Source organism: Bos indicus, chromosome 1 (genome assembly GCF_029378745.1).
Source record: "Bos indicus isolate NIAB-ARS_2022 breed Sahiwal x Tharparkar chromosome 1, NIAB-ARS_B.indTharparkar_mat_pri_1.0, whole genome shotgun sequence".
NCBI lineage: Eukaryota > Metazoa > Chordata > Mammalia > Artiodactyla > Bovidae > Bos > Bos indicus.
In genome coordinates, this window is record NC_091760.1 from 137,380,996 (window position 1) to 137,407,684 (window position 26,689).

General features: G+C 37.3%; 1 protein-coding gene across 1 annotated transcript in view; it reads left to right on the forward strand.

Moving 5' to 3' along the window:
• ACAD11 (acyl-CoA dehydrogenase family member 11) overlaps positions 1–26,689 on the forward strand; it is a 119,223-nt gene that overhangs the window by 86,315 nt on the left and 6,219 nt on the right. The window contains exons 14-17 of the mRNA XM_070771095.1: positions 7,540–7,606; positions 8,236–8,321; positions 10,074–10,145; positions 11,018–11,172. Coding sequence (XP_070627196.1) covers positions 7,540–7,606; positions 8,236–8,321; positions 10,074–10,145; positions 11,018–11,172 — 380 coding nt within the window. The remainder of the gene's footprint in view (positions 1–7,539; positions 7,607–8,235; positions 8,322–10,073; positions 10,146–11,017; positions 11,173–26,689) is intronic.

Genomic DNA, 26,689 nt, shown 5'->3' on the forward strand with positions numbered 1-26,689 from the left:
CTATAAAACACTGGTGAAAGAAATCAAAGAGGACACTAATAGATGGAGAAATATACCATGTTCATGGATTGGAAGAATCAATATAGTGAAAATGAGTATACTACCCAAAGCAATTTATAGATTCAATGCAATCCCTATCAAGCTACCAACAGTATTCTTCACAGAGCTAGAACAAATAATTTCACAATTTGTATGGAAATACAAAAAACCTCCAATAGCCAAAGCTATCTTGAGAAAGAAGAATGGAACTGGAGGAATCAACCTACCTGACTTCAGGCTCTACTACAAAGCCACAGTCATCAAGACAGTATGGTACTGGCACAAAGACAGAAATATAGATCAATGGAACAAAATAGAAAGCCCAGAGATAAATCCATGCACATATGGACACCTTATCTTTGACAAAGGAGGCAAGAATATACAATGGAGAAAAGACAATCTCTTTAACAAGTGGTGCTGGGAAAACTGGTCAACCACTTGTAAAAGAATGAAACTAGACCACTTTCTAACACCATACACAAAAATAAAATCAAAATGGATTAAAGATCTAAACATAAGACCAGAAACTATAAAACTCCTAGAGGAGAACATAGGCAAAACACTCTCCGACATACATCACAGCAGGATCTCTATGACCCATCTCCCAGAATATTGGAAATAAAAGCAAAAATAAACAAATGGGACCTAGTTAAACTTAAAAGCTTCTGCACAACAAAGGAAACTATTAGCAAGGTGAAAAGACAGCCTTCGGAATGGGAGAAAATAATAGCAAATGAAGCAACCGACAAACAACTAATCTCAAAAATATACAAGCAACTCCTACAGCTCAATTCCAGAAAAATAAATGACCCAATCAAAAAATGGGCCAAAGAACTAAATAGACATTTCTCCAAAGAAGACATACAGATGGCTAACAAACACATGAAAAGATGCTCAACATCACTCATTATCAGAGAAATGAAAATCAGAACCACTATGAGGTACCATTTCATGCCAGTCAGAATGGCTGCGATCCAAAAGTCTACAAGCAATAAATGCTGGAGAGGGTGTGGAGAAAAGGGAACCCTCTTACACTGTTGGTGGGAATGCAAACTAGTACAGCCACTATGGAGAACAGTGTGGAGATTCCTTAAAAATCTGGAAATAGAACTGCCTTATGATCCAGCAATCCCACTGCTGGGCATACACACTTAGGAAACCAGAAGGGAAAGAGACATGTGTACTCCAGTGTTCATCGCAGCACTGTTTATAATAGCCAGGGCATGGAAGCAACCTAGATGTCCCTCAGCAGATGAATGGATAAGAAAGCCATGGTACATATACACAATGGAGTATTACTCAGCCATTAAAAAGAATACATTTGAATCAGTTCTAATGAGGTGGATGAAACTGGAGCCTATTATACAGAGTGAAGTAAGCCAGAAAGAAAAACACCAATACAGTATACTAATGCATATATATGGAATTTAGAAAGATGGTAACAATAACCCTGTATACGAGACAGCAAAAGAGACACTGATGTATAGAACAGTCTTATGGACTCTGTGGGAGAGGGAGAGGGTGGGAAGATTTGGGAGAATGGCATTGAAACATGTATAATATCATGTATGAAATGAGTTGCCAGTCCAGGTTCGATGCACAATACTGGATGCTTGGGGCTGGTGCACTTGGACGACCCAGAGGGATGGTATGGGGAGGGAGGAGGGAGGAGGGTTCAGGATGGGGAACACATGTGTACCTGGGCAGATTCATTTCAATATTTGGCAAAACCAATATAATATTGTAAAGTTTAAAAATAAAATAAAATTTTAAAAAATGAATTACTGTTTTATATGATTTGGGGGGGTGGGGTTTTTTTGGGCAGGGGGGCATTGACCATGCTGCATGGCTTGTGGGATCTTGGTTCCCTCACCATGTATCAAACCCATGACTGCTACACTGGAAGTGTGGAGTCTTAACCACTGGATCACCAGAGAAGTCCTGTATATGAGTTTTTTACTTAGCATTTTTGCTTAACCATTTTCATGTTATGTCAAACTCCCTATAAATGACATTTTTAGTAGCTAAATAATATTTTGTTGTGTGGATTATCATAATTTGCCTTACTATTCAACTGTTATAAGATTTTTCTAGTGTTTTGCTTTTACAAATAATGTTATAGAGAGAATCTTTGGAGATGTAGTAGAAGATTGTACTTAATCTTATCTTACTGAGGGATTTTGAAGAATGGGACTAACCATGTCTAACTATCACTTTTCTTGTTACAACTAAAGATAGCATTCCATAGAATAATCTTAGAGTTCTTTCAAATCATTGCTTAGAATGTTTTCTTATTCTTTAAGAAGGGTTCCATTATATGCACACATCCATATAATTGTCTTCTGTTGGTGGATACTGATTTATGCCCAATTCTTTCCTCTCTCAGTTCATTCATGTGTGCTAAGTCACTTTAGTCATGTTTGAGTCTTTGTGACCCTATGAACGGTAGCCCACCAGGCTTCTCTGTCCATGGGACTCTCCAGGCAAGAATACTGGAGTGGGCTGCCATGCCCTTCTCCAGGGGATCTTCCCGACCCAGGGACTGAACCTGCATCTCTTATATCTCCTGCATTGGCAGGCGGGTTCTTTACCACTAGCAACACCTAGGAAGTTCAGAAGCAGCTACATCTGTAGGATAAATCTCAGAAGTTGAATAGGTGGATTAAGGACTAAGTGAATCTGTAATTTTGATGGATGTTGCCAAATTGTACTTCATAGGGATGGTATTACTTTGTACTCTCACCAGTAATGTATGAAAGTATCTGTTTCCCTAGAGCGTTGCCAGTTGGATGTCTTGTTCCACTACCATTTTGCTGTCTTAAAAAACTTGTAATTCAGTACCAGTTCAGTACCATTCCCCTTCTCTTGCCAACTGTATGTGAGATATTTTTCCTAAATTGTTGGGGTTTTTTGTTGTTGTTTGCTCTAGTTTTGTTTCTTTGTTGTTATCGTTTAGTTGCTAAATCGTGTCCGACTATTTGTGGCCCCATGAACAGTAGTCCACCAGACTCCTCTGTCCATGGTTGCCATTTCCTCCTCCAGATGATCTTCCTGACCCAGAGATTGAACTTGTGTCTTCTGCATTGGCAGGAAGATTCTTTACTGCTGAGCCACCAGGGAAGCCCAGTTTTGTTTCTTACTGTACAATAGTTTAATACAGATCAGCCAATCAGTCTTTCTCTTTTAATTTATTTTTTCTTTTTGGCCACACACAAGGATTGAACCTAGGCCGTTGGCAGTGAGAGCATGGATTCCTAGCCACTGAAGCACAAAAGAATTCCCACATTTATTATTTTTAAGGTTTAAAATTTCTTTTCCATTAAGAAATTTCATAGATACTAAATTGTTTTTTCTTTTAGTTTTTTTTATGTCTTGATTATTTAATTTTTTAAAAATTTCAATTCTGATCTATTTGGACCTGATTTTGATTCAAGTATATTTTGCAGCAGTGATAGCATGTAACGTTTATAGAATACTTTTTAGATGTAAACCTTCCTAGAGGAAGAATAAGTGAATTTCAAAGGTTGTTTCCCCTATTAACAATAGCACATATAATCCAAGGGAACACATGAGATTTTCTTTTTTTTCCTTAGTGAAGTGAAGTAAAAGTTGCTCATTCATGTCCGACTCTTTGCAACCCCATGGACTATACAGTCCATGGAATTCTCCAGGCTAGAATACTGGAGTGGGTAGTATTTCCCTTCTCCAGGAGATCTCCCCAACCCAGGGATCTAACCCAGGGATCTAACCCAGGCCTCCCACATTGCAGGTGGAGTCTTTACCAGCTAAGCCACAAGGGAAGCCCACTTTTTTTTTCCTTAACTGTACGATAAACATTTTTTTTTAACAAGTGGAAATTTCATTGTAAAATGTTCGTTAACACATAATTGTTTTTAAAATCTGCCTGCAATGTGGGAGACCCTGAAGAAGGGAATGGCTACCCACTCCAGTATTCTTCCCTGGAGAATGCCATGGACAGAGGAGCCTGGTGGGCTACGATCCACAGTGCACAAAGAGTCAGACACGACTGAGTGACTCACTCTTTCACTTTTCATTAGTATTAATGGTAAGACCAAATGAAGTTTATATATTTCACATCAGAAGTTCGATATTGGTAGAAATAACCTTGATGCTTTGTAAATGACTAATTGTACTTCATATTATATTATTGTTTATATCACTTTCCCTATGGTTGCAGACCATATCCATACTCAACAGTTATGTTTTTCTCCACCTGTCATATTTTCTTGTGTTATAGAATAATTTTGTTTGATAGTCATGTGGTTGTAAGAACGTGTGAAACTCATCAGCAAATATCAGGAAAATGTCCCTTTCAGCCTAACTTAATCCTGGCTCTTGAACAGTTTGAAATACCACACAGTCTGGATTAAAACCAAAATTATTTTATCTGTGCCATCTGTTTTCACTCTTGAAGGCCTGTGACACAGCAGATAAATATTTAAATGCTTTCTGATCTATTCAGATTTCCTTTAATATATTTAATTTTTGACATTTGGTATCCTGTCCATTAAGTAAAATAACATGAGAACAAAAACTCTTTAGAAGAAGGACATTTCAGCAGCTGCACCTGCCAAATTTTGCTTGTAGCTAAGATGAGATGATATATTTGTGTGAGGGTTTTCCCATTTTCTGAAACATCAAGGTTAAATCAAAATATTTCAAAATTTACAGCTTATGTATTCATCCTTACTTCCTCTATTTAATGACCCCCAAAAGGAGAGCCAATTTAGAAGTTTCACTTTTTTAGAATCTGAATTGTTTTCCATGTTAGATTGGGCAAAGCAGAATTGAAGAATTCTTTTCCTAGTTTCTTGAGTTTCATCAAAATTTACCTAATATCTGAAATCTGTTTAGGTACTTAAAGTTGTGGCAACAATTTTTCATAATAAAAAGAGCAGGACAAGAAATCCTATTGGGAAATATTAGAGAAAAAATATGGAATTAGAAAAGGAGTGCTTTCAGTTAGAGTTTAAGGGAATTATAGAGAAGAGTTTACTTTTGAAGGATTGAGATCCATGAATCCTTAAAAGATGTACCCAAAGTGGTTTTGATTATCAGGATAAAGTGGACAAAGAAAAGATCTCTAATGAAATGAACCCCAAGTCATACCATTATGTCCTAATCTGATTTTTAGACGTACACCCACCAAGGAGACAATGTGTTATATAGGGCAAGTGGCCTGACTCTTCATTCTTAGAGCCTCAAATCTTCCCACAAGTAAAACCTAAGAAACTGCAAGTGGGAAAATATCCAGTTGAAAAATTAAAAATAAGCCTTTCTGGAAAAGATTCTTTTGTCTATAATTTCTAGAAAAAAATCAAAGCATGATTGCATAACATTGCAGAACCGGAGTCAATCAAGGATAAAAAAATTCCCTCTGCTCAGTGCTTTCAGATAAGAAATTTCCATTAATATCCACATTGAAATTTAACTTTTATCATCTACTGTTTGAATCATCCTAATGTTTTTTGGGTTGATCCTCAGAATTGTGGAATTCATTTTCTCTGTATTAGCACCTGTAAAAATCAGAAAGACACACTTATGTAAAAATAACTAAACAATTTGTAAAGTCAAACATGGTTCAATAAATGAGGATAGTCAAATGGACTCAACATCAAGAGTATAACATCTGAGATTTTTAAAACTTAATTTTGAGATATGTGAGTGGGGAAATCTTTTTTCACTAAAATCTGGAAGATGTAGCAGCTGATACATCCTTCTTATAAAGAGTCCTTTCAGAACTGATTGAAAAAAAATAGTATCCATTAAATTTGAAAAAACCCAAATTAGAGCTTTGGTTTTAAAACAATTGTATTTTAACTTTAACCGTATTTTACTTTACATGTATAATTCACAATATAGAATAATTGAGGGGAATAGAATGGTAAGCTTTTGGTTTTATTGATTTACAATTTTTTAAACTTCTAAGATTCCTAATTCTGCCTCTTATGTGATCATATTTTGAGGTGATCATTGCATTTCTAAAACTTTAACTGACACTAATGATAGGTACCTGATTTAAGAAACCATCACATGAGAGAAGTGAAAACCTGGTTTTGGCAAAGTTTTAAAAACTCTAGGGGAGTGCCATTTCTGGTGTGGTGGATTAAGCACCTAAGATTGACCTTCTCACAGATAACAACTAAAAAACTACAAAAAATAACTACCTGAAGAGTCTGTAGAGTGACCAAAGACAGGCTGATTTTGTAGCAGAGTCAGAATTTAGAAGATGAGATGGACTCAAGGTCTCATTTTAAGAATTTGGCCGAAGGACTCAATGCGGTGTGAGAATGCTGAAACTTCTCTAGATAATGCAGGTCTTTGTGTCCTAAGGAACTAGAGGATAGTGAGGCAGCCATTGCTCCCAGAAAAATGATAGAGTAGGGTGAGACTGCAAGAAAGGAGGAAACAGGAGCAAGAGAGCTCTGTTTCCTGTGTAAGCTTTGCCCAAGTCTCTGGCTTACTCATGAATCAAAGTGATTCACAAGGCAGACTCAAAGCACCTTGCAGCTAAATGAAAGAGCTCAAGTATTGAAATGTGGCCTCTCATTCACCTTAACTGAGACAGACTCTGCAGTTTGACTCTACCTAGGTTAATTGCCTCTTAAAACAATAACATTAACCGTCTTCAGAGAGAGAGAACAGAATCCAGAGTCTTCAAAACAAAGCAATCATTATGTCCAGAATAAAATGGAAAATTATTCATTAAATGAAGAAGCAAGAAAACATGATTCACTTTCAGGGCACCAACCTTGCTTCATCCCTATTCCCATTTCCTCCTCTGCACATATTGTTTTGAAATAAATCCCAGATATCACATTATGTCTCTCATGAACATTTCAGTGTGCATCTCAATAAGAGCTCTTTTAAAAATGTAACCATAATGTCGTTAGCACACCTAAAATTACTTAATATCATTACATATCCAGTAAGTATTCAAATTTCTAATTGTTTGTAGATGGATTAATGCTTTTCAGTTTGTTTAATTGAAACAGACTCACCCTCATCCAACTCCATGGCTGGGGAAACTAAGTCTTTCTCAGTCACTGGTTGTGGAGTAAATATTGTGAGTTTGGTACTGTTGTCCATAGGTCAGAGAATATGAGATCTAAACAGGAGGAAATACGTTAGAAGTTCATAGTCTTTCTAGCATGCTGATGTTTGAAATGGTATGAATGGGAGAGCCATCACTTTGTCTTAAGGGCTGCAGTTCTTTCATGGCTTCTTTGACTTCTGGTTATTTTCATGCAGCAGTTATCACTGAAAAAGTCCATTCTAGGCCTAAGTTAGTCAATTTTCTTGAGTGCTATACAGTTTTGTACATAAGGATATCTTTTTTTAATGATCAAGGGCTTTCTTCCTATATGTTTGTTTGTTTTTCCAGAGGTAAACTTAGAAAGATTAGAACCTTTAGTGTGAAATGTCAGACTAAAAATTTCTTTTTATGATGTATTCTTTTCTTTGTCTCTCTGGTTTTAGGAGCTGGGAATCCAAAGTGCAAAATTGCAATTGTTATGGGAAGAATTAACAATAACTCTGAAACCAGGTAATAAAACAATAGTGATTGAGAAATCTATGAGGAATAAGAGTCAGTCTTTTTTTGTACTCAATTTACTTAAAATTCACTATTTAATCTCATAAATTATAATAATATAAAGTATATTATGATATTAAATGTCATATGTCTGTTGTTTCACAATTACTTTGCTAAAGATATATTTAGAAAACATTTTAGGAAGTGTTGGTATACATTCTTCACTGTGAAATTTCCTGTTTTAAAAAGTGTTGCTGAATTCTCAAAGCTGTTTGGATCCAATTATAAGATATATAAACTTTTTCAAAACTGTCTGTAAGTAATTAACTGATTAGATATTTAGATCCAAGGCAATAATCTTGAAATGTTTAATATATTAAATATCAGTTCCCAGTTACCATTCTGAGCAAGGAGAAGCCTCAATTAAATAACTTTCACATATTTTCAAATCATTGTTATTCCAGATCACAGGCTGCATCTGAATGTATTTAATGATTTTTATACAATTCCTATTCCAGACATCATTACTTACATGATTACATGAAAGCAACAATGAAAAGATGACAGTTGAGTCTCCACCTAACATCTGTTTTATTTTTCCACTTAGCAAACTTCCTAACCTCTACTTTTCTTTTGACCAGACACAAACAACACAGCATGATTCTTGTTCCTATCAACACACCTGGAGTAGAAATAATAAGGCCCTTGACAGTTTTTGGCTACCTGGGTAAGTATTCAATCAACTTGTCTGTGTATTTGCAAGTAGAAAACCTAGAATATGCAATAACTCTGAAGGAAATAGATAACATTTTAGTGCATGAGATGGATTCTTAGAAATCCTTTGATCCTTAGTATAAATTACCAGTGGAGTTCAGAATAGAACAAATGAAAAGAGAGGTGGTGCAGCATTCTACCACATTTTTTCTGGTTTGGGGAAAGGGCAAACTGGCATTTAAGGCATAGCAACTGAGGAAGGGTTAATGAAATAGATGTGAAAAATTAAGTATCTCATAGTAATACTCATTTTTAACTTTCTTAATCAACCTACAAGAGTTAATAAGCAAAGGGTTTTGAATGATTTGAATGCAGAACTTTTCCTTCCTCTGTCCTTGGGTGGAATGTCTAAGAAGCAAGGATACTTTTACTCAGTCTCATGTTCACTGTTTCCTTGCTGCTCAGGTTTCTCACTCTGCAAGTATTTGTTGAGCACTCAACCCACTCCAGTATTCTTGCCTGGATAATCCCACGGACAAAGGAGCCTGGCAGGCTACAGTCCATATGGTTGCAAAGAGTCGGACATGACTGAAACGACTTAACACGCACGCACACGCACAAGCAGTGTTACAGGTGCTTAGAATACAATAGTGAACACAGGAAACAAAGATCTCTGCCCTTGTGGAGCTTACTTGCTGGGGGACAGAGACAGAGGATAAATACAGACATGTAAATAAGCTAGGTAGCTGTCAGCAAATGATAAATGTTATAAAAAAGTTTACTGAACTTTAGGTTTTGTGGTGACCCTGGCTTTCTCTTTATTGTTAAATGTGGCTAATGCAAATATTCAAGAGGTGGATTACTTTTTGTAGGTTGCAGCTAGAAAATGTACCCACAGGTTAAGTGGTTGGGTTGTAGAACAACAGCCTAAAAGACTGTTGGTTGGCTAATAATGTTGGTTGGCTATTAATTCCCACCATTGTAGAGCCTATGTTTCAAATTTCAGTAGGACAGTTTCACCAACATCTCTCCAACTCCCTGTGCCAAGGCCAAAAGAAATAATGTGGACAGAGTTGATTATTAATGTCTGTTCTGACAGGAAAAGGGTGTGGAGTTAACTAGAGATTATCTCCAGAACTTGGCAAGGAGGAAGGATGATATAAAGACAAAGTGTGGATGTGTTCCCAGTCTCTGTCACATGCCCGCGTTTTCAAGAGGCAAACAAGCCTAGACTGGAAGCAAATATACTTGCACGTCCAGCCTTGGCTTTGTCTCTAATGCTAAACCTGCTCTGTTCCTTCGAGCAGGTTCTTCACATCTTTAGGCATTGGTTTCCACAGTAATAAAATAAGAATTACATAATTCACTTGCAAATTTTGAACCATTGGAACCTTTTTTATTTTCCCAAGCAAAATTTTCTTTGGAAGCCTGTATATTAAAAATTTTAAAGAAGAAGCAATAATAAAACAATAATAAGATGATCTAATTTGAGCTATGGAGCCATCTTCTTTTTCACAGCTCTACAATTTCAGAAAATCCATTCAGAAACCTCTGGATGAAATGATATCTAAAATCTCTTAAAATTTCTTAAACAGTTGATAAGTTTTTTGGGCTGCACAGCACTGGGGGTTCAGGGCTCAGATCTACCTAGAAATGTCTGACATATGAGGCCTTTAAATTCCAGTGTCTTCAGTAGATTAATTATCTCTGACTACCTTTTTGTCACCTCGTTTTGTTCTCTAAAATCTTATTCTCTATTTCATAGATAATTTCCATGGAGGACATTTTGAGATCCACTTTAATCAAGTGCGAGTTCCTGCCACCAATTTAATACTAGGTGAGATAAATTGAACAAATGATTCTCTAGTAATTAAAAAATATATATTTTCAGGTCAAAATCTGAAAAAGATGTGAAGTCTACCATAATTTAGATACTTTCCTTCTTGTTTACTCCATTTATAAGGGAAAATTATTTCCTTTGGTAATAATAACAATAACAATAATAAGGTTTTATTTAAGTATTTGATGTGGTGTCACATCAATTGAAAACATAGCTAAATACAAAAATTATACAATTTGGAGCAACATACTTTTTCCTAAAACATGATCCTCAAGCCTCTACTTGTTTTAATAAAACCTCAGTAGTTTCTGAACATTGTATTCCTTGAATGACTTCATCCTCTTGCTTGTTGGAATCCTACCCAACCTTCAAGGAACATCTCTGATGCCACCTCTTTCAAGAAGTTTCTTGTACTCCTCATCTCATCCATTCAATAAGCCCCTGATCCTGCCAGGCCCTCAGGTTACCATTGATGAACAAACACCTTTCCCTCCTATGCCTTTCTTGTCCTTCTCCATATCCCTTATCCCTAGCATCCTTGCCCCTCTTCTAGTTTCTGAACTCAGGACTGTGTCTTATCTACCTTGGTAACCATTGCAACACTAACAAAATAACTTATGCAGAGTAGGTACTGAAGAGACCTACTTCAGATCAGTTCTTGAATCTGATCCAAGTTTTTAATGATGGTGGTTTACATTTCTATGTATTAGAAATCAAAGTTCCATAAATGTATAGTGGACCTGATTACAGAACTTACTTTTTTCCTACCGGAATGCCATTTTTATTGAGGATAGTTCATTATTTTCTCAGGATTTGTGTAAATAACAAAAGAAATAGGCTGTGGTCATGTTCTCCTTTCTTTCTCACAGGTGAAGGTAGGGGATTTGAAATTGCCCAAGGCCGGCTTGGACCTGGCAGAATCCACCACTGTATGAGAACGATAGGTCTGGCTGAACGTGCTTTACAGATCATGTGTGAACGAGCAAACCAAAGGGTGGCCTTTAAGAAGAAGCTTTGTTCACATGTAAGAGTAATTACTTATTTGAATTTATTGTAGCCCAATGCACTATACTAACCTTTAACCAAAATAACATTATTTGGTCAGAAAGAGATTTCCTCTGCATAAACAAGGTGATTCTTTTCCACAAAATATATTTATTTGTAATCTGTATTTAAATGTAGTCTGATGATGTGGATGGACCTAGAGACTGTCATACAGAGTTAAGTCAGAAAGAGACAAACAAATATCATATAATATTCCACATATGATTCCACTTATATGTAAAATTAGAAAATGATACAGGTGAACTTATTTGCAAAGCAGAAATAGAGACACAGAGGTAGAGAACAAACATGGATACCAAGGGGGGACAGGGCAGGATGAATAGGAGGGTTGGGATTGACATATATACACTACTATGTATAAAATAGGGTGTGATCACTGACCTAGAGCCAGACATCCTGGAGTGTGAAGTCAAGTGGGCCTTAGAAAGCATCACTACAAACAAAGCTAGTGGAGGTGATAAAATTCTAGTTGAGCTATTCCAAATCCTGAAAGATGATGCTGTGAAAGTGCTGCACTCAACATGCCAGCAAATTTGGAAAACTCAGCAGTGGCCACAGGACTGGAAAAGGTCAGTTTTCATTCCAATCCCAAAGAAAGGCAATGCCAAAGAATGCTCAAACTACTGCACAATTGCACTCATCTCACACGCTAGTAAAGTAATGCTCAAAATTCTCCAAGTCAGGCTTCAGCAATATGTGAACCGTGAACTTGCAGATGTTCAAGCTGGTTTTAGAAAAGGCAGAGGAACCAGAGATCAAATTACCAACATCCGCTGGATCATGGAAGAAGCAAGAGAGTTCCAGAAAAACATTTATTTCTGCTTTGTTGATTATGCCAAAGCCTTTGACTGTGTGGATCACAATCAACTGTGGAAAATTCTGAAAGAGATGGGAATACCAGACCACCTGATCTGCCTCTTGAGAAACCTGTATGCAGGTCAGGAAGCAACAGTTAGAACTGGACATGGAACAACAGACTGGTTCCAAATAGGAAAAGGAGTACATCAAGGCTGTATATTGTCACCCTGTTTATTTAACTTATATGCAGAGTACATCATGAGAAACACTGGACTGGAAGAAGCACAAGCTGGAATCAAGATTGCTGGAAGAAATATCAATAACCTCAGATATGCAGATGACACCACCCTTATGGCATAAAGTGAAGAGGAACTAAAAAGCCTCTTAATGAAAGTGAAAGAGGAGAGTGAAAAAGTTGGCTTAAAACTCAACATTCAGAAAACGAAGATCATGGCATCCGGTCCCATCACTTCATGGGAAATAGATGGGGAAACAGTGGAAACAGTGCCAGAGTTTATTTTTGGGGGCTCCAAAATCACTGCAGATGGTGACTGCAGCCAGGAAATTAAAAGACGCTTAGTCCTTGGAAGGAAAGTTATGACCAACCTAGATAGCATATTGAAAAGCAGAGACATTACTTTGCCAACAAAGGTCCGTCTAGTGAAGGCTATGGTTTTTCTTGTGGTCATGTATGGATGTGAGAGTTGGACTGTGAAGAAGGCTGAGCACTGAAGAATTGATGCTTTTGAACTGTGGTGTTGGAGAAGACTCTTGAGAGTCCCTTGGACTGCAAGGAGATCCAACCAGTCCATTCTGAAGGAGATCAGCCCTGGGATTTCTTTGGAAGGAATGATGCTAAAGCTGAAACTCCAGTACTTTGGCCACCTCATGCAAAGAGTTGACTCATTAGAAAAGACTCTGATGCTGGGAGGGATTGGGGGCAAGAGGAGAAGGGGATGACAGAGGATGAGATGGCTGGATGGCATCACTGACTCGATGGATGTGAGTCTGAGTGAACTCCGGGAGTTGGTGATGGACAGGGAGGCCTGGCGTGCTGCGATTCACGGGGTCGCAAAGAGTCGGACACGACTGAGCAACTGATCTGATCTGATCTGAATGAGAACCTTCTGTATAGCACAAGGGACTCAGTGCTCTGTGGTGACCTAAATAGGAAGGAAATCCAAAAAAGAGGGGATATATGTATACATATAGCTGATTCACTTTGGTACAACAGAAACTAACACAACATTGTAAAGCAACTATATTCCAATAAAAATTAATGAAAAATCCTAAGATTCAAGCTATATGTGAATATATATAGGTTGATGAGAGATAGTTATCTTTGTGCAAGATTCAAGCTATATGTGAATATATATATATAGGCTGATGAGAGATAGTTATCTTTGTGCAAGATTTAATCATTCCTTAAGTGCTTCAACACCTCAGCACACAAAGTGTCGATAATTTGTTCGACTTTCCGGTTCTCATTCTCTAGAGAACTTCATACAGTAGCCCTCTCTGTGGACATGAGAGGGCTGTTTTAAGGAAGAAGGAAGCCTTATTCTTTGGCTCTGTGGAGGAATTAAGACAGATAAGTGGAGAAATACAGGAAAATAGTGCAAAACTCAGTGAAAGAAGAGATCTAAAAATGGAAAGGACTGCTTTATAAAGAAGTGAGCTCCCTGTTGCTGGAGAAATGCAAGTAGAAATGGGACCAGCATTAGCTGGGGTGTTCATGATATTTTGAATTTTCATCTCTAAGTTATGTACTACTGAGCCTATTGTTTACGAAGAACAATACTTACATCCAGGCACTATAATCCAAATTAGAAAATATTTATCAAGAGGAAAAGATGCTACCATATCAGACTTCCTTGCTTATAATAAATATTCAAAGGAGCTTTAAGCTGAAATGGAAAACTTCTTAAGAGCAATGAGATAGCCAAATCATCCCCTTAACAGCCCTTCTAAGAAGGTGAGAAAAATTATTATTGAATATTTAATACTTAAGATTACTAACATGTACTGTTAGGTCAAACTTGTAGTGGTAAATTGTATCCATGTTTGCTGGACATGTATATTTTAGTACATTTTATAAGATTGTCTCAACTGTACTTTACAAGGAGTTATAAAGTTCATTTGTGACAAACTTATAAAAATTTTACAGTATATTTTTTATCATGAATTGTTATAGGCCATGCTTTCTTTTTTGTGAAATATTATTTAGCAAATCTATGACTAAGTTATAACATTGTTCTTATGAAAAAATATAGCCTGCTTTATGGCACATACCTGGGAATAATTTGTAGAAGAACCCTTTTAGTAAACAGTAAGGGCAAGTGTTCAACTGTTGGATGGGCACTGTAGAAGGTAAAATGATACGAAAGTTTGAGGCTATAAATACAACTCCACGATGCTGCTGGAGTAAGAGCTAAAGAGTTGTTCATGGCATCAAATGTCATTTCATGAACATTTCTCTTCTCAAAATTGCCACCCAAACCCCAAGCAGGGTGCAAGGAGGAACAGAAAGGTTAACCTACAGGCATCTTGAACACACAAAAGCACTCTCCTTAAGTGCTGCTTTCATGACAGATGTTTTAATACTGTGCTAAAGAGAAATTTCTTTTCCACTTTGTAAACTTAATGTAGCAAGCATAACAAGCCTGGGCTTTTCAAAAATATTCCTCCCTTCTCTGAAAGCCTCTTGCATTTGGCATAATGGAAATTATCTGGCAAGAGCTAAGAGATGTGTGAACAGGTCAAATAAAAATCTGGGCTAGCTTTTTTTTTTCTTTTTTAATTTGTCAAAGTAACATTCTACTTCCCTGAATTTGGAGATCCTTTCCAGCTGCCTTCTAATTTATTCCAGGCACTAAAGAAAAAAGTTCTTTATCAAAGTTCTCTCCTAGTAAATAAATCTGGCGCCTTCTTAGAGCACCCATTTAATTCTTTTTAGAAATTCTAGGGCCTGTAGAGACCCACCTAAGACCACTTTCCTTTATTCTAATGCTAAGAAGTAATTGCTTATGGTGGTTTGTTCATGAAATTATAATCACCTAGTTTGATCAATTCAGTTCAGTTCAGTCACTCAGTCGTGTCTGATTCTTTGTAACCCTATGGACTGCAACACACCAGGCTTCCCTGTCAGTCGCCAACTCCTGAAGCTTACTCAAACTCATGCCTATCCAGTCGGTGATGCCACCCAGCCATCTCAACTTATGTCATCCCCCTCTCCTGCCTTCAGTCTTTCCCATCATCAGGGTCTTTTCCAGTGAGTCAATTTTTCGCATCAGGTAGCCAAAGTATTGGAGTTTCAGCTTCTGCATCAGTCTTTCCAATGAATATTCAGGATTGATTTCCTTGAGGATTGACTGGTTGGATCTCCATGCAGTCCAAGGGACTCTCAGGAGTCTTCTCTAACACCACAATTCAAAAGCATCAATTCTTCGGTGCTCAGCTTTCTTTATGGTCCAGCTCTCACATCCATGCATGACTACTAGCAAAACCATAGCCTTGACTAGATGGACCTTTGTTGGCAAAGTCAAGTCTCTGCTTTTTAATGTGCTGTCTATGTTGGTCATATCATTTCTTCCAAGGAGTGTCTTAATTTCATGGCTGCAGTCTCCATCTGCAGTGATTTTGGAGCCCAAGAAAATAAAGTCACTGTTTCCATTGATTCCCCATCTATTTGCCATGAAGTGATGGGACTGGATGCCACAATCTTCGTTTTCTGAATATTGAGCTTTAAGCCAACTTTTTCACTCTCCTCTTTCACTTTCATCAAGAGGCTCTTTAATTCTTCTTCACTTTCTGCCATAAGAGTGGTGTCGTCCACGTATCTGAGGTTATTGATATTTCTCCCAGCAATCTTGATTCCATCTTGTGCTTCATCCAGACCAGCATTTCATATGATATACTCTGCATATAAGTTAAATAAGCAGGGTGACAATATACAGCCTTGATGGACTCCTTTCTCATTTTGGAACCAGTCTGTTGTTACCTAGTTTGATAGCCATTAAAAAAGACACTGACTGCTGGAGTTTTGTTTGACATTGTTAATTCAGAGCTTGGTTTCAACCTCTAGGACAGTGCTATCCAACAGAAATATATAGTGTAAGCCAGAAATGTAATTTAAAATATTCTGCTGCTGCTGTTGCTAAGTTGGTTCAGTCGTATCCGACTCTGTGCGACCCCATAGATGGCAGCCCACTGGGCTCCTCTGTCCCTGGTATTTTCTAGGCAAGAAAACTGGAGTGGGTTGTCATTTCCTTATCCAAAAATATTCTAGTAGCTACATTCTTTAAAAGTAAAAAGAAACAGATGAAATTGATTTTAATAATACATTTTATTTAATCCAATATATCTGAAATATTATTTCAACATGAAATCAATATAAAAATATTACTAGTGGGTATTTTACATTCTTTTAAAAACTGATTCTTCTAAATTAGATGTACATTTCACACATGTATAATACATCTTGTTTCAGACAACGTATTTCACATTGCGTATGATTATTGGCTACCATGTTGAACATCACTGTGATAGGGAAACTGATCAAAATACCCACCACTGAAGCAATGTACTGTAGCAAACATGTTGTTGTTGTTCAGCTGCTAAGTCATGTCCAATTCTCTGCGACACCATGCACTCATCATGCCAGGCTTCCCTTTCCTTCACTATCTCCCGGCGTTTCCTCAAACCCATGTCCATTGACTCAGTGATGCCATCCAACTGTTACATCCTGTGTCGCCCCCATCTCCTCCTGCCCCGAGTATTTCTCAGCATCGAGGTCTTTTCCAATACGTCAACTCTTCCCATCAGGTGGCCAAAGTATTGGAGCTTCTGCATCAGTCCTTCCAATGAATATTCAGGATTGATTACCTTTAGGACTGACTGGTTTGATCTCCTTGCTGTCTAAGGGACTCTCAGGAGTCTTCTCCAGTACAATTTGAAGGCATGAATTCTTTGGCGTTCGGCCTTCTTTATGGTCCAACTCTCACATCTATACATGACTTCTGGAAAAACCATAGTTTTGACTCTGGATATTTGTCAGCTAAGTGATGTCTCTGCTTTTTAATATGATGTCTAGATTTGTCATAGCTTTTCTTCCAGAGAGCTATCATCTTTTAATTTCATGGCTGCAGTCACCATCCACAGTTATTTTGAAGCCCAGGAAAATAAAATCTGTCACTGTTTCCACTTTTTCCCCTTCTATTTGCTATGAAAAGATGAGACCAGATGCTATGATCTTAGTTTTTTTGAATGTTGAGTTTTAAGCTGGCTTTTTCTGTCTCTTCTTTCACCCTTATCAAGAGGCTCTTTACTTCCTTTTCACTTTCTGCCATTAGGATGGTAGCATCTGCATAGCTGAGGTTGTTAATATTTCACCCAGCAATCTTGAATCCAGTTTGTGCTTCATCCAGCCCAGCATTTCACATGATGTACTTTGCATAGAAGCAGAGTGACAATATACAGTCTTGACGTACTCCTTTCCTAATTTTGAACCATTCTGTTGTTCCATGTCCAGTTCTAACTGCTGCTTATTGACCTGCATACAGGTTTCTCGGGAGGCAAGTAAGGTGGTCCGGTATTCCCATCTCTTTAAGAATTTTTCACAATTTGTTGTGATCCACACAGTCAAAGGCTTTTGCATAGTCAATGAAGCAGATCTTTTTCTTGAATTATCTTAATTATTCTGTGATCCAATGGATGTTGGCAATTTAATCTCTAGTTTCTCTGCCTTTTTTAAATCCAACATGTACATCTAGAAGTTCTTGGTTCACATACATTGAAGCCTAGCTTGAAGGATTTTGAGTATAACCTTTTTAGCGTATGAATTGAGCGCAACTGTGTGGTAGTTTGAACATTCTTTAGCATTGCCCTTCTTTGAGATTGGAATGAAAACTGACCTTTTCCAGTCCTGTGACCATTGCTGAGTTTTCCAAATTTGCTGGGATATTGACTGCAGCACTTTAACAGCATCATCTTTCAGGATTAGAGATAGCTCAGCTGGAATTCCATCACCTCCACTGCTTTGTTTGTAGTAATGCTGTTCTACAAAAAGAGTTGTTCATAATATTCTCCTATTATCCTATTGATGTCTGCAAAGTCTTCTGTGATATCCCCTAAAGGATACAAAATTGTTTATTTGTACCTTCCTTCCTTCGTCTGTCTAGTTAAAGGTCTGTCAAATTTATTGCTCTTTTCAAAGACTATGTATTAACATATAGAATTATACAATATAATGATTGATATGAGTTAATATTAACAAGATCTTTGTTTCATTTTCTCTTTTGTTTCAGTGTTATTGATTTCTGCTGTTTATCATATCTTTTCTTTTGCTTTCTTCGGACTTATTTTGCTCTGTTTTTCTAGGTTCTTGGTATGGTAGCTTGGATTATAGATTTTAGACTTTTCCACTTTTCTAGTCTATGTATTTAGCACTGTAAATTTTCCACGCAGTACTGCTTTATTTGTATCCCACAATTTGTATGTATTGTATTTTCATGTTCATTCCATTTTCAATTTCCCTTGAAATTTCTCTTTGATACATGGAAGTGGGTCACGAGAATGTGTTACTGAATTTCCAAGTGTTTAGAGGTTATCTTGCTATTTTTGATCCCACGTGGTTACAAAACAAATTCTGTATTATTTCAGTTCTTTAAAATTTGTTGAGGTTGGCTTTATAGACTAAGATATTGTTTATCTTATTATGTGTTTTATGGATACTTGAAAAGAATGTGGATTCTGCTTTTGTTGGGTGGAGTGTTCTATGAATATCTACTAGATCCTATTGGTTGATGTTATTGTTGAGTTCTTCTGTATCCTTGCTGATTTTCTGATTGTCCTATCAATAGTTGAGAGAAGGGTGTTGAAGTCTTCAACTAGAACTATGGATTTGTTTACTGTCCTTTTCAGTTCTTTCTGTTTTTTATTTACATATTCAGCAGTTCAGTTATTTGATGCATACACATTTAAGATTGCTAAGACTTCATAAGGATTTATCCTTTTATCATTATATAATGACCTTCTCTGTCTCTGTGCTTTGACCTCCAAGTAATTCTCAGTACTTTGAAGTCTACTTTTATCTGGTATTAATATAGCTGCTCCTGCTTTCCTTTGATTAATGTTTGCATGATATATTTTTTTATTTTTGGTAGGTTGTTTTCAACCTGCCTAAATCATTATATTTGAAGTGAATTTCTCGATGACATATAGTTAGTTGGGTCACATTTTTTAGTTCATTGTCTTTGTAATAAGATTGAGGTTAGTGCTTAAATCTGCCATTTTATGTTTGTTTTTAGTTTCTGTTTTTTCCTGCATTCCAATCAGTTAATTTAACATTTTTAGAATTCCACTTTGCTTTATCTAGAATGTTTCTGATTGTATCTCTTTGTAAACTCTTTTAGAGGTTGCTCTGGATGTTATAATATAAATACATATAACATATAATAATAATACATATATTAATATATGTATGTATATATCCCACTACTCTATTGGTATCATCATTTGACCAGTTTGAATGAAGAAACTTTACTTCCCTTTAAGTCCATTTAACCTCCACCATTTATAATTGTTTTAAATATTTCCTCTATGTACATGTAGAATGACATCACATAGTATTAAAATGTTTACTTTAAACATCAAACATAGTGTAGAAAATTCAAGAGGAAAAGAAAAACTAATTTCTGTAGCCATATTTTTCTTTTCATGGTTTATTCCTTCTTGATTTTCCTAGGTTCCCCCTTAACCCCTCTGTTTAGAAGACTTTTTTAAGCTGTTCTTTTAGGGTCTGTAGGCAAGTGTTCTCTGTTTTCCTTTATCTAAGACTGTCTTGATTTCTCCTCCTTAAGGAGGGTCACAAAAAGTCGGACACAACTGAGCGACTAAACAACAAGGATATCTTCACTGAGTATAAGGTTCTATGTTGACAATTCTTTTCTTCCAGCACTTGAAAAAATATCCTGCCATTTCCTCCTGGCATATGCATATATATTTTCCCTGTAGATAAGATGTCATTCTTCACTGGCTGCTTTTAAGATTTTGTCTTTAGTTTTTAGAAGTTTAATTGTGATGTGTCTTGGCATGGATTTCTTGGATTTATTATGCTTTAGGTTTACTCAGCCTCTTAAATCTATAGGTTATGTCTCTTGCCAAATTTGGGAAGTTTTCAGCCATTAGTTCTTAGAGTATTTTTTCAGTCTTGCCCTCTTTCTCTCCTTCCTGGACTCCAGTGTCATAAATGTTAGATATTTTATTATAATTCACATGTCCCTAATGCTAGTCTTTGAAAAATTTTCTTATTCTGTTTTCTCTTAGTGGTCCGGATTGGTCAATTTCTATTGACCTGTCTTACAGTTCATTGATTTGTTCCTTTGTCTCTTCCATTTTGCTAGCCATCCACTGCCCATCCACTGAGGTTTTTATTTAAATTGTTACATTTTTCAGTTATAAAATATCCATTTGGTTCTTTATTTCTTCTGTTTCATTACTAATATTTAAGTTTCTTTGCTGAGACTTTCTGTTTTCTCATTTGTTTCTACTGTGTTTACATTTACTAATTGAAGCATTTTTATTATAGTTGCTTTAAAGTCTTTGGTCAGAAATTATAACATCTCTGTCACCTCAGTGTTCACATAATCATTCATTTTCAGACTTCCTGGGTTTTGATATGACAAAAGATTTTTTATTAAAACCTAAACATTTTCATATTATATTATGAGTCCTTATTTAAACCTTCTATTTTAGCTGGGTTTATCTGGCAGTACTCAGTTAGAGTAAGGGGATGCACTACCTCTGCCGGTAGGTAGAAGTTCAGGTTTCCGCTCAGCCTACATTGATACCTGTGGATAGAGATGTTTTCTTATCACTGAGTGGTCCCCATTGACATCATAGAAGGGAGAGAACTTGCTCCTGGTGTCACTCCTTACTTGTCTAATACCACCCTGGACAGGGTGTTGAGGTACCTCATTACAGCACTCAGAACGGTGGAAGCCTATGTTGGCATGAGTTGGGGTGGGGTCAATCATACTTTTCTGCAGTATTTGGCATAGGTAGAGTGGTTATTCTCTAAGTTTTCTGTCTTTTTAGCTGCCCTTTCCCAGTCCTTCAGCTATAGACAGTAGACTTTTGTTGAGGCTCTTTTTCATTTGATTTTTGTCTGTGCTCATTGGCATTTTCAAGTTGCTGGCTTCTTCAGCTCCAAGTCTGGGATATATGAGACAAAGAGAAAATCCAAGGAACTTAATTTCATGTTCTTTTTCTGGTCCAAAAGTCCCTTGCAGTCTGCCTTCTTCTCTCTACCTTTCAGAGTCTTCTTATGCTTGTTTTATAGACAATGCCCATGTTTGGTTTGTACTTTGTCAAAGGAATAGGGGAAAGTACATCTATTCCATCTTCCTGGAAACAGAAGTCTTTGGAAGCACAAGTTTCTTAATTTGTGCAGGTATTCTCTAAACTACTGTCTAAAGTTCTCTGGGAAAGGCTAAACTAGAGAATGGGGACTGGTACTGAAGCTTATTGAGTCTCCTTCACTCTAGGTCTGGAGCTTGGGAAACACACCCTCAGGCATGTATGACGATCATATAGATTTAACAACTTAGATGAAATGGATCAACTCCCCAAAAACCTACAAACTACCAAAATTCACTGAATATGAAATTGCTGTTGTTGTTCAGTCACTCAGTCGTGTCGGACTCTTTGCGACCCCGTGGACTGCAGCACACCAAGCTTCCCTGTCCTTCACCATCTCCCAGAGCTTGCTCAAACTCATGACTGTTGAGTCGGTGATGCCATCCAACATCTCATCCTTTGTCGTCCCCTTCTCTTCCTGCCTTCAATCTTTCCCAGCATCAGGGTCTTTTCTAATGAGTTGGCTCTTTGCATCAGGTAGCCAAAGTATTGGAGTTTCAGCTTGAGCATCAGTCCTTCTGAATATTCAGGATGGATTTCCTTGAGGATTGACTGGTTGGATCTCCTTGCAGTCCAAGGGACTCTCTAGAGTCTTCTCCAAAACCATGGTTCAAAAGCACCAATTCTTTAGTGCTGAGCACTCTTTATGGTCCAGCTCTCACATCCATACATGACTACTAGAAAAATCATAGCTTTGATTATATGGCCCTTTGTCGACAAAGTAATGTCTCTACTTTTTAATACACTGTTTAGGTTTGTTGTAACTTTTCTTCCAAGGAGCAAATGTCTTTTAATTTCATGACTGCAGTCACCATCTGCAGTGATTTTGGAGCCCCGCAAAATAAAGTTTCTCACTGTTTCCATTGTTTCCCCAACTATTTGCAATGAAGTGATGGGACTGGATGCCACAATATTAGTTTTTGAATGTTGAATTTTAAACTAATTTTTTCACTCTCCTCTTTCACCTTCATTAAAAGATTCTTTAGTTCCTCTTCACTTTCTACCTTAAGGGTGGTGCCATCTGCATATCTGAGGTTATTGATATTTCTCCTTGCAGTCTTGATTCCAGCTTGTGCTTCATCCAGGCAGCATTTCATATGATGTACTCTGCATATAAGTTAAATAAGCAGGGTGACAATATACAGCCTTGACATACTCCTTTCCTAATTTTGAACCAATCTGTTATTCCATGTCTGATTCTGACTGTTGCTTCTTGACCTGCGTACAGGTTTCTCAGGAGGTATGTAAAGTGGTCTGATATTCTCAACTGTTTAAGAATTTTCCACAGTTTGTTGTGATCCACACAGTCAAAGGCTTTAACATAGTCAATGAAGCAGAAGTAGATGTTTTTTGGAATTCTCTTGCTTTTTCTATGATCCAGCATATGTTGGCAATTTGATCTCTGGTTCCTTTGCCTTTTCTAAATCTAGCTTGAACATCTAGAAGTTCTTGGTTCATGTACTGTTGAAGAATAGCTTGGATAATTTTGAGCATCACTTTGCTAGCATGTGAGATGAGTGCAATTGTGCAGCAGTTTGGACATTCTTTGGCATTGTCTTTCTTTGAGATTGGAATGAAAACTGACCTTTTTCAGTCCTGTGACCACTGCTTAGTTTTCCAATTTGCTGGCATATTGAGTGCAGCACTTTCACAGCATCATCTTTTGGGATTTGAAATAGCTCAATGGAATTCCATCACCTCCATTAGCTTTGTTCATAGTGATTCTTCCTAAGGCCCACTCAACTTCACATTCTAAGATGTCTAGCTCTAGGTGATAGATCACACCATCATGATTATCTGGGTCATGAAGATCGTTTTTGTACAGTTCTGTGTATTCTTGCCACCTCTTCTTAATATCTTCTGCTTCTGTTAGGTCCATACTGTTTCTGTCCTTTATTGTGCCCATCTTGGCATGAAATGTTCCCTTGGTATCTCTAATTTTCATGAAGAGATCGCTAATCTTTCCTATTCTATTGTTTTCCTCTATTTCTTTGCATTGTTCACTTAGGAAGGCTTTCTTATCTTTTGGAACTCTGCATTCAGAGAGATATATCTTTCCTTTTTTCCTTTGCCTTTCATATCTCTTCTTTTCTCAGCTATTTGTAAGGCCTCCTCAGACAACCATTTTGCCTTTTTGCATTTCTTTTTCTTGGGGGTGGTTTTGAACACTGCCTCCTATACAGTGTTACAGACTTCTGTCCATAGTTTTTCAGGCACTCTGTCTATCAGATCTAATCCCTTGAATCTATTTGTCACTTCCACTGTATAATCATAAGGGATTTGATTTAGGTCATAGCTGAATGGCCTAGTGGTTTTCCCTACTTTGTTTAATTTAAGTCTGAATTGTACAATAAAGAGTTCATGATCTGAGCTACAGCCAGCTCCTGGTCTTGTTTTTACTGACTGTATAGAGCTTCTTCTTCTTCAGCTGTAAAGAATATAATCAATATGACTTCGGTATTGACCATCTGGTGATGTCCATGTGTAGAGTAGTCTCTTGTGTTGTTGGAAGAATATGAAATAGATAACCCTAAATGCTTCTATTAAAGAAGTTGAAGTCACAATTTAATATATCTTGAAAAAAAAATCTTCAGGCCCAAATGGTATCAGTGGTGAATTCTGATGAATTACTAAAGAAGAAATAACACCAATTCTACACAATCTCTTCCAGGAAAATGAAGAAGAAGAAGCACATTCCAGCTCATTTATGAGACCAAAATTACCAAACAACAAGCTACAGACCACTATAGATACAAAAATCTAGAGCAACCCAGCAGTATATAAAAAGAACAACCAAGTAATGTTTATCCCAGGAATACAAGGCTGATTCATATTCATATGTCAATCATTAAGAAAATTATTCATTGTAATCTACCATATTAACTGCCTAAAAAAAAAAACCCACATGATCAATTGATGCAAAACGGCAACTAAATATCAGCATCTATTCATGATATACTAGAGATAAAAAAGAATTTATTTAACCTGATTCAGACCATCTAAAAATTCTATAGCTAACATCATACTTAGTAATGAAAGACTGAGTGTTTTAATTCCCGAAATTGAGAACAAAAGATGTTTACTCTCACGATTGTTCTTTATTGTCATAGAGGAGGTCTTAGCCATTGCAGTGAGACAAGAAAAAGAAAGTTCTTAGTTGGGGGAAAAAAATAAATAAAACTGTGCCTCTTTGCAGACAACATGATTGTATATAATATCCTTAGGAATCTACCAAGCAAAACAAACAATCCCTCCTAGAACTAAAAATAAGTGAGTTTGGCAAAGTCTCAGAATTATATCAACATATAAAATTAATTTTATTTCTATATACTGCATGCTAAGTCACTTCAGTCATGTCCAACTCTTTATGACGCTATGGACTGTAACCCACCAGACTCCTCTGTCCATAGTTAAGAATACTGGAGTGGACTGCCATCGCCCTCCTCCAGGAGATCTTCCCGACCCAGGGATTGAACCCACGTCTCCTGTAGCTCCTGCATTGGCAGGTGGGTTCTTTACCACTAGCTAGCAGTGAACATTTGGAAGCTGAACTTTTTTAAATACCATTTTACAATAGACTAAGAAAGGAAATAGGTACACATATAACAAACTATGTATGCTATCTATATGCTAAAAATTATAAAAGTAATGAAAGAAGCCTAAATAAATACAGAGAAATACAGAATGTATAGATGGCAAACAAACACATCAGCACCTGCTGCTGCTGCTGCTAAGTCGCCTCAGTCGTGTCCGACTCTGTGCGACCCCATAGACGGCAGCCCACCAGGCTCCCCCGTCCCTGGGATTCCCCAGGCAAGAACACTGGAGTGGGTTGCCATTTCCTCCTCCAATGCATGATAGTGAAAAGTGAAAGTGAAGTCACTCAGTCGTGTCCGACTCTTAGCGACCCCATAGACTGCAGCCTACCAGGCTCCTCTGCCCATGGGATTTTACAGGCAAGAGTACTGAAGTGGGTTGCCATTGCCTTCTCTGACATCAGCAACTACGGAAATACAAATTAAAACCACCATGAGATATCTCTGCACATTGTGAAAATGGCTAAAACTTAAAAGTACTCACTATACCTAGTGCTGATAACTGGAACTCTCATACACTGCTGGTGGGAAGGTAAAATGGCATAGTCACTCTGGAAAATGTTGACAGCTGATAAGTATTTACCACATGACCTAATAACTCCACTCCTGGAATTTGCTTTTAAAAATGAAAAGGTATATTCACACAAAAAGTCACATACAGATATTTACAGAAGCTCTTTAATAATCACCAAAAATTGAAAACAGCCCAAATGTCCTTCAGCAGGTAAATGGATAAACAAATTGTGGTACATCCCTACAGTGGAATACTACTCACTGAAAAAAAGGAAGGGGCAGTTGATAAACAGAACAATTTGGATGACATTCAAATGAATTATGCTGAGTGAAGGAAGCTGGCCTCTAAATAACACACGCTAAAGAATCCCATTTATATGACTTTTGGAAAAAGGTAGTAGTATAATAACTGACAAACCTAGACAGCATATTAAAAAGCAGAGATATCACTTTTCCGACAAAGATCTATATAATCAAAGCTATGTTTTTTCCTGGACTCATGTATGTATGTGAGAGTTGGACCATAAAGAAGGCTGAGAGCTGAAGAATTGATGCTTTTGAACTGTGGTGTAGGAGAAGACTCTTGAGTCCCTTGGACAGCAAGATCAAACCAGTCAATCCTAAAGGAAGTCAACCCTGAAAATTCATTGGAAGGACTGATGCTGAAGCTGAAGTTCCAATACTTTGGCCACCTGATGTAAAGAGCTGACTCATTAGAAAAGACCCTGATACTGGGAAAGACTGAGAGCAGGAAGAGAAGGGGTGACAGAAGATGAGATGATTGGATGGCGTCATTAGTACAATGGACGTGAGTACTCAATGGACATCAGCTCAGTGGACATGAGTGCTCAAAGGACTGCATGCTGCATTCCATGGGATCGCAAAGAGTTGGACACAATTCTTCTCAGGTAGCTCAGATGGTAAAGTGTCTGCCTGCAATGCAGAAGATCTGGGTTCAATCCCTGGGTTGGGAAGATCCCCTGGAGAAGGAAGTGACAACCCGCTCCAGTACTCTTGCCTGGAAAATTCCATGGATGGAGGAGCCTGGTAGTCTACAGTCCATGTGGTCACAAAGAGTCGGACATGACTGAGCAACTTCACTTCACTTCAACAACAACATAATAACTGAGAACCATTCAGTGGTTTCTACAG